The sequence below is a fragment of the Aristolochia californica genome, unplaced genomic scaffold (assembly GCF_029961685.1).
Source record: "Aristolochia californica isolate CCGP_79_NKW_82.1479 unplaced genomic scaffold, dmAriCali1.0.hap1 SCAF_1, whole genome shotgun sequence".
In the NCBI taxonomy this organism is placed as follows: Eukaryota; Viridiplantae; Streptophyta; class Magnoliopsida; order Piperales; family Aristolochiaceae; genus Aristolochia; species Aristolochia californica.
Window position 1 is genome coordinate 7,744,087 of NW_027181770.1, and position 12,938 is coordinate 7,757,024.

The 12,938-nt window shown below is 34.5% G+C and overlaps 1 protein-coding gene across 1 annotated transcript; it reads right to left on the minus strand.

Moving 5' to 3' along the window:
- Positions 1 to 7,003: 7,003 nt before the first annotated feature.
- On the minus strand, positions 7,004 to 12,015 carry LOC137958294 (phosphoglycolate phosphatase 1A, chloroplastic-like). Its single transcript, XM_068805269.1, has 11 exons — positions 11,668 to 12,015; positions 10,699 to 10,766; positions 10,249 to 10,341; positions 10,054 to 10,125; positions 9,718 to 9,789; positions 9,127 to 9,186; positions 8,951 to 9,003; positions 8,690 to 8,787; positions 8,330 to 8,429; positions 8,019 to 8,122; positions 7,004 to 7,930 (listed from the first exon to the last, which is right to left on the minus strand). Exons 1-11 carry the CDS (start codon positions 11,927 to 11,929, stop codon positions 7,824 to 7,826), a joined length of 1,089 nt encoding a protein of 362 aa, XP_068661370.1. The 5' UTR covers positions 11,930 to 12,015; the 3' UTR covers positions 7,004 to 7,823.
- Between the last annotated feature and the right edge of the window lie 923 nt (positions 12,016 to 12,938).

Genomic DNA, 12,938 nt, shown 5'->3' on the forward strand with positions numbered 1-12,938 from the left:
AAACACAAGAAGATAAACTGTAGAAATATTAGAGGAAAACAACTTTAACCGAAAGGAGGTGATAATGCAATACTCATACTTCCAAATGAATCTAGAATATGACCTATTTATAAAAAAAATCAGGATGCTATAATGGTAGAACTTAATAAATTTGACCTAGTATAACTTTTTTGGGGGGTAACCACAATTTTTGGAATTGACGGTGCATAAGTTACACAACCAAGTAACAAAAACGTAAAAGTTGAAAAGAACATCGAAGCATGAAATTTTTTCATACCTTGAATGAGCACATATTGGAGTGATTAATTTTAACCAAAACTCTTTTATTAGAAGAGAAATTTTGCTAAAAAACTAAAATTTTAGGAGAAAAGGAAACTCAATTTGCGCCAATGCTTGGAGAGATAATAGGAGAAAAAATAGGAAAATGGAGTATCTCAATAGCATTCAAATGGGTTTTATCCAGGTTACTCATATACCTACTCAGTTTTCCTACTGTGTAGGAAATATCTAGTCTAGTACAGTTTGATAAATATATTAGACTTCCAATAATTTGAGAGTACCTAAACTATGAAATATTATCCCACCATTCTTCTTTAATTTTATGCTAGAATCATATGGTGTAGTAACTTGTTTATAGTTCTCATATCTGAACTGTTTTAATTTTTTTTTATATAAAATGAGATTGATTCAAAGCAATCTCCTTTTTATTTTTAATTATTCTGATTCCTAAAATTGCATTCGCTAGCCCTAGGTCATTCATATCAAAATTATTATTAAGGTACTTCTTTACCTGTAATAGTTTGATAATTTTATTTCCAAAATATCAAAATGTCTTCAACATAAAGACATAAAATAATGAAAGACCTATTGTATGTTTTCCAATATACACATTTATCAAAATCACATATTTGAAAACCATATGATAAGATTACCCTATCAAATTTTTCATGCTAGTACCTAGGAGCTTGTTTTGTCTGACTTACACTCCTTATTCTCTTGACAGAAACTATATAACCTCTCTAGTTGTTCCATATATATTTTTTCCTCTAATTCACCATTGAGAAAGGTTACTTTAGCATCCATCTTATGTATTTTGAGGTTATATGATGTAACTAATGCAATAAGCACTCGAACTATAGTTATCCTAGTGATTGGCGAATAAATGTCAAAAAAATTGATCCCTTCTCTCTAACTAAAACCTTTAGCAACTAATCTATCTTTGTATGTTTCTATGGACCCTTCAGGTTTATGTTTTCTTTTGAAAATCCATTTGCATTCAATTGGTCTAGATCTTGGAGGTAAGTATGTCAATTCTCATATATGGTGTGAAACAATTGAATCCACATCACTTCTAACTACTTCCTCCCACATAGAAGCTTCATTAGATTTTATTGCTTCAGTAAAAGTCAATGGATCATCCTCTATGATAAATATGTAAAAATCATCTCCTAGGTTCTTTTCTATCGTACGGTCTCTTACTCCACCAAAAGTTCAATTTGTTGCATTATTTCGGTATCCTCGTTGATGTATCTAAAAATTTTTGCTACTTCTAAATTTCTCTTTTCTTTCATAGGAAATACATCTTCAAAAACAAAAACACACAGTATCATTGGATTTTTTGATAGTATTTACATAATTTTTAGGTGAATCTAAACATACTAGTAAAAACCGATATGCATTATTTTTTTTTGTATATCCTATGAAAGTTGTATCTTAAGTCTGTTGAATTTTTGGAAAAGAGAAATACTTCACTAAATTTTTATTAACTGAGTACAATGAACATCTATATATAATAGAAGAAACAAGTACAATCCAATTATAATTAAATTACCCTTGTACCAGTTACACTCAAAGTTAAACATTAAAAGATGAGTTCTACAACAATTGAATAACTGAATATAAATATAGGACTAACACAACTAAAACATCTTTAAAACAAGTAGAAGAAGATGTTATAGAATTTGAAGCATCTAAAGATGAAGATAAAGATGATCAAAATACCCCTCAATAATTTTTCTAATACTCTCCCTCAAATTGGATTATTTATGTCCATAAGGCCTAACTTGTTGCAGAATGTCACAAACTCACGTTTTTCCAAAGCCTCAGTGAACACATCTCCAAGTTGATCTCAACACTGAACATAGGGAGTAACTACTTCCTTCTTCATTATAACATCCCAAATAAAATGATAATCCCCTTCAATATGTTTAGTCTTTTCATGAAACACTAGATTTTCAACAATGAATGTTGTTGTTTGATTGTCATAATACATAGTCGTAGGCTCATCCTGGTGAAACCCTAACTCTTGTGTCACAGACCTCATCCACATTAATTCACTGACATTATGAGCCATTGCTCTATATTCCAGAATTAGATCAAGCTTCAATATTTCGTTTCTTACTTCTACAACTTAACAAAATTCCTTTAGAAACACACAATACCCAGTGGTAGACTTCCTGCCCAGTTTGGAATCGGCATAGTCAAAATAAAATAAAAAAAACTTCTATCTTCAGGTGATCACGAGGTTTAAAGAAGAGATCCTTTCTAGGTGACCTTTTTAAATACCTCAAGATTCTTTGTGCACCTTCCAAATGGATTTTTCTTGGGCATCCCATGAACTAACTAATTACATTGACAACAAAAACAAATATCAAGGCGAGTAACAATAACATATATGAGTTTACCAACTAATCGTTAATATATTGTCTTATCATTGAGTTCAACACTCTGATCATTATGAAGATTATGTCCAACTTCTATTGTAGTTTTAAATGGTTTGGCACCCAATAGCCTCTACATGTAGCATATATGTGATATAATTCCTCTATGTCAATACAAGACCTGCCTTGCTTTATGCCACTTCAATTCCCAAGAAATATTTTAGCTAACCAAAGTCCTAAGTCTGAAAATATTTTGTCAAATGTGTTTTTACTTTCTTAATACCAGACATATCATTGTGTGACAATATGATATCATTCACATAAACTAACAATACCACAATACTAGATACTTGTTCCAAACAAAAAAGAATGGTAACAATAAATTTTGGAGAAGCCCATAGACATTATAAGGCTAAAATTTTCAAACCATGCCTCTTTGCTCTATTTTTTTTACCATAGCTAGTTTTCTTGAGTCTGCAAACTTTATTTATCTCCCCCTAAGCAACATACACAGGAGGTTACTCTATTTAAAACAATTTTCTTAGATCATCATACAAGAAAATATTTTTAATTTTAAGTTGGCACAATGACCACCCCTGATTCACAACAACAGATACAAAAATTTGGACAGAGGAAAGTTTGGCAATAGGAGAACAAGTCTCAAAGAAATTAATGTCATAAGTCTATGTGTAACCTTACCTACCAATCTAGCCTTTTACTTTTCAATACAGCCATCAACCTTATACTTCACAGTGTACACCCATCTACATCCAACAAAAATATTACTTGGGGGTAGATCACATAACTTTCATGTCCATCTATCCAACAATGTCTCCATTTCAACTTCCATGACCTACTTCCACTATGGAGAGGAGAGAACAACCTGCACTGAAGAGGGAATAATGCAAGTGGACAAAGATACAACAAACTATTTATATTGGTTAGACAACAAATCAAAGGAAAAAATGTTAGACAAAGGATAATGAGTACCTTTCCTTACACCATTTCAAATGGCAATAGGAAGATGTATATCACTTGCCTCAGGATCAGTAGACGAATTCAATTCATTGACAAATTTCATAAAGGGAACTGTAGGCTGAGATGAGAGCACTTGTAGTCGATGATGTACTGTAGAAGAAGGCATTTTATTGATGAGAAAACATGATGTAAGGATGACATCACCTCAATACGATTTGGGTACATGCATAGAAACAACATTGTGCGTTGCACTTCTAGCAAATGACGATTTTTCTTTCAATAGCTCTATTTTGTTGTGGAGTAAACACACAAGAAGAGTGATGAATAATCCCTTGACTCTGAAAAATTATGTCAAAATTTTTATTCATAAATTCAAACCCATTATCAATATACAATACATGAATAGAAGTGACAAAATAATTTTTTATTTCATTGTAAAAGTTTTGATATAGATAAAAAAACTTCAGACTTCTTCTCCAAGAGATACACCCAAGTACATCTATTGAAGTCATCATTAAATGATAAGAAGTACTTATAACCAAAAAAACTACTTAAAAGACAAGGACCCCTAACATCAGAGTGAAAATTGTCACATAACTGACTACTCCCATGCTGAGAAACAAGAAATGGTGTCCGATGATGCTTGCCCAATTAACATGACTCATATTGAAACAAAAGATTGGAAGGAAATAGAAGAAAAAGCCAAACTACTTTTGTCGGAGATGGATGACCTAACCATAAGTGTCACTAGAGAGGTGAGACTACATAGTGCAAATCATGTAAAGAATTATCTGGTAAGTGGCCCTCAAAATAATACAATCCTATCACTCTCATGCGTGAAACCAATCATCATCTTTGTCATGAGATCCTAAAACACACAATGGGTGGGATAAAAGGTTAATGAAAAATTCATTGATTTTGTTAACTGACTAGCCGACAAAAGAGTAAGAGGAAAATTGGGAACCAGTAAGACTAACTGAGGAGATATGAATGATGCAGGTGTAATAGTACTAACTCCTTGGATTGACGAGATAGAACCATCAACTAAGGTAATATGTTTAATATCAAATAACTCTTTTAAATTGGAAAACAAAGATGATATACATAACATATGAGTTGTAGCTCTTGAGTCAAGTACCCAGGTGAACGACAAATATACATGAAGAGCAGGCATACCTAAACTAGCCAGGAGTAGAAGTCTGAGCCAGAGATGTTGCGGAAGAGGCAACTGAGAGTTGAGTCATACATTGCACAAGTTACTGTTTTTTTTGTAGTAACTGGTGCATTTCATCAAAAGATTGTGGTGTAACAATATTTTTCCACCTCATTATGAGTCTCACTGCTATCATGAATGCTCGAGTTTGCCCACTCTAGTTTACCAAACTTGATCCAACACTTATCTGAGAAATAGCTTATCCTACCACAATGATTACACTTCCTCTCAAATTTGCCATCACCTCCGCCTCTACCTCAACCAGATCTATGACTACCTCTACCTCTACTACCTCTAGGAGACTCTGTAAAACCAGAGGTATTAAGTGCAAGAGCATCCACCACCTTAACACCCCTGGGTACAAACGTAGATTCAACACATACTTTTATTAAATATTGTAGATAATGTAAACACATCTGATGCAAGTACTTGTGCCTTTACTCCATCAAATTCAGAACACATGTCATCAAGGAATTTGACAACCAATAGCTAATTATGTTGTTTTATCAACTCCCGATCATCTCTGTAGTGAAATGATGATAGAAAAGAGGAAAAATCAATTTTTTGTTAAACCTGTAGGGCACAATCCTCGAGAACTCTCTTTCTAAGGTGACATAGTCTTCAATGGAGGAGAAAAACCCAAAGTAGAGCTTCCAACTATGGTTCACTGCTCTAATACTATATCAAAATGTAAAATATGAGGGTAGAAAAAGAAAAATTGAAGACGAAAAGAAGAAATACGAGAAAAGAGAGAAGATACTTTTGAGAGAAGTCATTTTGGGGGTTGAGCTCGACCCTTTCTTCCATTTATTAAGTGGGATTAGGCATATGAATAAAAATACCACTTACATACTTAAATCACTTAAACCTTACATCTCCCCCTTTACATACCTAAATTACACAAAATTAAGTGTAGATACATAATCAAACAAGTAGAATAAGATGGTATAGAAATCAAAAGCATTTGAAGATGCAAAATGATCAAAATACTCCTCAGTACTTTTTCTAACAATATGAAACCATTCTATCCACCTAAAGCGAGGGTCCACTCCCATCAATGTGAAACCCTATGGCTATCCACATTATCAAGAGGCTGAAATAGAAAGTTGGTGCAAGTTTCAAGAAGTGATTATTCGACCAAGGACAAATGCAATCTCTTCCCTTGTGATTTTGGTAAAAAAGAAAGATAGATCATGGAGATTTTTCAAATGCTACTGCTATCAAACAAAAGGTTTTTATTCCAATGGTTGACGAGTTATTAGATGAACGCTAAGGAACCCATTTCTTTTCCAAGGTAAATCTTAGATCTGGATATCACCACATCCGGATACGAGGAGGACATTCACAAGAATACTTTTCGAACCCATGACGGTCACTTTGGATACTTTGTCATACTATTTGGATCATCAAATGTTCCGTCAACATTCCAAGTTACTAGGGATGATCTCTTTCACCATCTCTTGCCCAAAACAGTGTTGACATTTTTTATGATATACCGGTTTGTTGTAAGGATTGGTCAGATCATCTTTTTCACCTAATTGAAGTATTACAAATTTTACAAAAAAACAAGTTCTACACTAAGAGCAGCAAATGTTCCTTTGCTCAATCAGAAGTTCAATACCTCAGTCATATTGTATCTACCAGAGTACCTATCGATCCCTCCAAAATTGAGAGTTGTGTACAAACTGTTTTGGGCCACACAGGATATTATAGAAATTTTACAAAGTCCTATAAGGTGGTAACAATGCCACTATCTCCCAGCTGTTTTCTTTACACGACTATGACATCATTGAAACTGATCATGTCTCAAGCACCCATTTTAGCTCTTCCATACTTTTCAAACCTTTTCATTATTGAAATAGATGCTTCAGTGGCAGGTGTGCTGTTATCATCTCATAGCAAGACCACCTAATTGCATTCTTTAGCAAAAAGTTATCCATTCTAGATGCATAATTCTTGTGGATCAATAGATACAAACACCTGAACAACAATGATGGCTGTCAAAGCTATTGAGATTTTATAAGCCAAGAAAATGTTATAAGCGAAAGGTCTCTCTAGTTTTCTAAGAACTTTTGCTAGAATTACTACTGATTTTCTTGGGAAGGGTATGCCAGATGATATAAAAAACGACATTGCCAATTGTCCAGTTTGTCACTAAATCAAATACAATACTTACATCTCTAGTTCGCCTCTTACAACCATTACCAATTCCAGAACGAATATGGGAGAAAATACTAATGGATTTTATTACAGGGTTTGCTATTCCAAAAGGAAATACAACAATTATGGAGGTGACTGATAGATTGTCCAAATATGAGATTGCTGAGATTTTTGTTCAAACAGTTTCAAAACTTCATGGAATGCTTAGAACTATTGTGAGTGACACAGATTCAGTTTTTGTGCAGTGGCCTGGACTCCAACAAGAGGAGTCATAGTATGAGGAAATCACAGTTATCCTATGGCACTGCTGATTAATTCTTGGAATTGAAGGTCTTTGTCTTCTTTTTTCTGCAGTTCATATCAATTCCTCGAAGATTTGTGTAGGTTTTGATCCAAGATGAATTCAACATTGTGATTCATTTGGTGATGGAACAGTCAGCCATGGATCCTGCCATCGTGTTTGCTTCGCTTGTCACAACAGATCCCAGCTCTGTAGATATCCCATAAACGTCGCAAGGCAAAAAGTACTGCTGCTGCATTAGCTAAATTTACATTGCTGCACGCGTGCTGAATAGCCATCGCGTGTGTATTTGAATAAATTGAGCTCTGTAGATATCCCATATAATGTCGCAAGGCTCGAATAAATGAAACGTCATAAATTGGCTATTTAATTACTGAATGCTAGTGCAGTTCAACTACCTTTTTCCAACAAGAAGGTGGACAATTTCCACAAGAGCATATATACGTTTCACTTTGTAATCAAGAAAAAAGTGTAATTGAAATGGTAATGGCATTACCAAAATTTGATAGTCTCAAACAGTTGCAGCTTTGAGGGTAAGAAAATCGGCTATTTTGCTAGTATAGAAATCTGGTTGGATGGCATTATCAGGGTTCTGAAGCATGGAGAGAGTGGTAACACCTATAAATGAGAGAATTCCTGATAAGTAACCGCCATATAACACTGATTCCCACATTAAGAGAGATTGGATACTTAGCTCAACAATTACCAGATAGAACAAGAAGGGTTTTGCATCCACCATTTTGGCCAAATAAGATATCCGTATCCAGTCTGTCCCCTACCATGCATATTTGAGATTTGAGAATACCAAATCTGTCATATATCACAACAAATGAGAAACAGTTTCTTTGTTTTAAAGATAATGACTGGCCTTTAGGAATTGATCATGTGATAGAGATGAAAATTGCTAAAGTTTTTCAAGTAGTTCATATTTAGTAGTCAAATGCAATAAGACTTGATCAAGTTGTTAATTTAGAGCAAAAAGAGGGGAGAGGGAGAGAAAGAGCTATGTAATCATACTTGTTTGACAGATAGTCCATCATGAACGTTGATGGTTTTCCCACAACCAGAGGTTCCTGTTGAGTTGATCCACGGATTGCACCAACCATGGAGCCACCACCTGAAGATGACTGCATTAGTTCTGTAGTACATCAATGAATAGAACTCCAAGATGTTACATGTGTGCAGGAGAAAGACTTTTCAAAATATTCTTCAGTGGCTTCCACCTTCTTTTGGATTGAATGCAACTCATTTAATATTAGGTCTTCAAAACAAAAGACAAGTTGACGATGTTGTATTATCAACAACTTTCATATTTGTAATGTCCAGGTACAAAGAGAATCAGGAATAACAACAAACAATGGATTTTAAGCTATGTACCTGCCCACTCTTGAGAATCTGTAAGATGAGTCACTGCATCCCGATTTGTAGCAATGAAAAGACACCCTGGATTTTCACGTATGCAAAGTGTTCCATACCTGAAATATACCAAAAATCACCAACAAGAGTTCCTCAGGTACAAAAATTCGAATTCTATGAACATTTTGCAACCTCCTCCAGTTAAAGAGAGTTAATAGAAAGTAAATCTAGATTCATTTCATTGGGAGAAGTTTTAAACACAATAAAAAAGGTTTCACCCACTGAATTTTGTAGTAGTTGAAGTAACGGTCGAATCCAACAACAACAGCGCCAACCTAAATAATGATGCAAAACATTGTAAATATTGGTTAAGAGTTCAAGTCCATTTACTACATTTACTTGAAACCAGCATGATACCAAACAGAATATTTTAAAAATCAAATGCATAAGTTTTATACATTTTCATCATGCTCCATCATAAATCCAGGTTTCAATTCGATCTTCTTATCACCATCTGCCTGCAGTATATCCAACAAACAAGGGAAATTATAATTACTGAACTTTCTAGAAAAAAAATAATAGCTCCAATTATGTTTTAATGTATGTATTGAGTACATATAAACTATACATTAATTCAATTATTATATTCATAACAAGTAAGAATATTTCTTGGGGAGAATAAGTAACAATATTTAACACTGTTTTTCAATAATTAAGTGACCTAGTGATTGACTTCAAGTGGATCAGAACAGAAGTTAACCTCAGCTCAACTCAATTAAGCAACATTCCGCATATGTTTACTTATTTGAGAACTCATCATTAATTTGTTTAAATATTTTTTAGGAGATAACTTGGGATGGTCTCTTAATGAATTCTTTCTTTTCATTGTCTTAGAAAATAGCTGGAGTAATCACTCATTTTATTGGAAGGAGAAATTTCCTTCAGTATGTGGTTTTGATTAATATATTGAAAAGGCAACTGAATGCATCTGAAACAGCTAAAACTATGCCTCCATATTTGGTTGTCATGAGAATATAGAAAAAACATACTGGGCCACCAAGATATTGAAATCCAGCTAGTTCTAGCTCCTTCAAAATTCCGTCCTCCCCAATAACATAAACCTGGAAACACTGAAATGTCAGATTTGGTTGTGTATTTAAAAAGTAAATTAGATTATGAATTTAAAAATAAAAAAACCCATACTAATCTAAGAGATGCAAAGCCAAATAAAAGGAGAACCAAATTAAAAAGAAAAAGCTATCGACTAAAGACTATCCAGGAATCACATGTAATCACAAAATTGTTAAGGATGAACCAGTTACCCTCTAAGAACTTCTAGTTGGACTTAACATTTCCTACATACTCATTGGCATTTCATTGCATACCTTCTTATCTTTAGGAAAATCAATTGACTGCAAATAAGCAGCAGCAGCAAAAGAAGATGCAAAAATCTCTTCCTGAAACAAATGAACTTTACAATTTACAAGCATGCTAGAAAAGAAGAGAGAGAGAGAGAGAGAGAGAGAGAGAGAGAGAGAGAGAGAGAGAGAAAGAGAGAGGGAGAGAACTTCTGAACTGACCTCATTTACACTTAAACCAAGTGTTTCAAACTTTTTGCCATATTGTTTTCTGGACTTCGTAGAATTGTTTGTAACAAAAACTAGTCGCTTGCCCTGTAGAAAGAATCAGATATTGAATTGCTTGTTTCACCAACTACTCAAGACTTCTTAAGATATAGAAGTACTTTTCTCTTGATGAGACCATTGAATTTGACCACTTTCACCAAATTCTCATCATAGATAATATGGTTCTTATCAAACTGCTTAGGAAAAATTTCATCTCACTGCCACTAGCATAGCCACATTAAAACTATCAAGTATAAAAGTGAAATTTTCCATGCCTAATTTGTATTCACTTGTCATATTACATTTAGCAGAACAGTAATTGACAAATTGAAACTAAATATGTCATTTAAAATGTAGAATAGGAAACTGAAAGAAGAAATGCTAATTGAAGCATCTTTACACAACCTTTGAACGAAGCATATCCAGTGTCTCTGGTACCCCATCAATCAGACTGTCCCCCTTCCATATGACTCCTGAGACATATCATGTATACAGTTGAAATCAATAACAGATTTTTCCCCTTCATCAATCACCATCCACAATTACCTCTAAAACAAAGTTTCCAGCGTGACACAGATAACACAAATTGTTATAGCTGATATAGAATAATTCCCTTGGCAATGCAGTGAAGGTGAGTAACTTAAGAAACAAAAACTCTTCAAGGAAAAGTATGATAATGACAAAAGGAGGAAAACCACAAAATTTAAGCAAATGTAATTTGGGGTGACTGTACGGATATACATGCATACTTTCCATTTTGGGTTCTCAAGTTTTTCTGGTTATGCACCACTTTCCTGGTCAAAAGCAAAAAAAATAATAAAGATGAGAGTGTGTACTACGGCCAGACAATAGAAGTTTTTTGCATATAGCACCTCTCTGCTACTCACCATTCACCAAGCTTTAGATCTTCTTTCACCATGACTTTCCTTGCCTAAATATCATCTAGTTCTTGAAATAGAGGTTGTTTATGTAAAAAGAAAATCCAGATTATTTACAGAGACCGCATCTAGTTAAGGTAAATATCCTAATTGAATGCTTACTGGTATCTTCCCATTTTGCAGATCAAAGGAACGCGGGACCACACACTTGTCAGCAACCGCACAGTGCCCAAATTCAGGAAAAGATAGAAAAATCAAATGTATCTTACTAATATGTATTTATGTTTCTCAAACGTCATCGATAAAATATCAAAATTTCCGTCACAGCTGAAAACACTTCCGCACCATTTTCATGTATTCAACTCAAGTTCCAGCTGTCAAATTTCAGTGATATACAGAGACTCGAAGTGAGAGTCTACAACACAGGAAATTAAATCCTTCCAAGATTTCCAAAACAGCCACAAAACGAATTCACAAGCTTTTCAAACGGACTCACCATCACAATCGAAAATAAACGTCTCTACAGAATCAATCAACTCGTCAGCGTTCTTGAGCTGCTGAGCCGACGCTCTAATTCTGATACTCGCATTAGAACCTGCCATTTTACGGTACCATAATCTAGTCCTGACACAAGAGAACAAAGGGTTCCGCAGGCCGGACACGTTACTCTGCCCCAAAAACCGACAATATGGGATCCTGGGGAGAATTAGAGGTGGAGAAGAGATGGGCAGACGTGAATGGAAGACTCTACCCAGCATCTCTTCTCTTTACTCTGACGTCGCCTCTGTGTCTGCCTCTACTTTTGGAAGGGGCCGTTGGTGAGTAGCGTACTCGTTTTTTTTTCTTGTTTTTCAGTTCGTTTACGAGAGCTGATGGATCACAAGGACCAAACATGAATGGAGGTGGTCGCTTCATCTGTTTATCCGAATCTAGCGGTTGGTGAATGCCGGTATACTCGACTGTCGACACACATAAGAGGTTCAGAGCCTTTGGTTTTTGGAAATGGAAAACGGAACGAGAAACCAAAATAAAAAATGTCAACACGTCGATTGGTCTGCAACCCATGTCACAAGACTCCCATGTGATGGCTAACCTACCAAAGCCGTGAGTCCACACGTACCTAGATAGTGGTGAAACAAAACCCCTCACGTAAGGGTCTCAATGGATTCGGTTTGGGTTTAGGAGAAGGAAGCACCTCCTCTACGTATGGAGGGAGATAAATTTCCCCCTTTGTCTCCAGGTAAAGGACTGCCTACAAGTGAGCCTTTTTTTATTTTTAATTTTAAAAATAATAAAATAACAAATTTTAAAATATCAATAATATTTTAATTTTATTTGTATTCGTAATTGCTGCATCCGTTAAGATATATTTGAAAATGTAAGAAGGTATGCATTGAAGTAGGGATTGGTCTATCACCAATCTCATGTATCAGTTGATAAGTTGATACTTATGGGATACTTATAGGAAAACACATGACTTAAATCTCTAGTGATCAGAGTGGGCCCGTCGTCTCGTTTTGAACATTGAAAATATAATTATAGGACTAACCAAATCTAGAAAAATGAATTAAACAAATCAATAAAAAAATGGAATAGTTAACATAAAGAGATATAAAGAGAGTAACATAGATGATTGAGCCTCCCAACCAAATATTAAGAAGAAAATATGTAAAAATATATATAAAACCGACTAACACAAAGAACAAAGAAGGATTTCAAAGAATTTTTTCCGATGTATATTCTTCTCCTCATGATGGCTTTTTATAA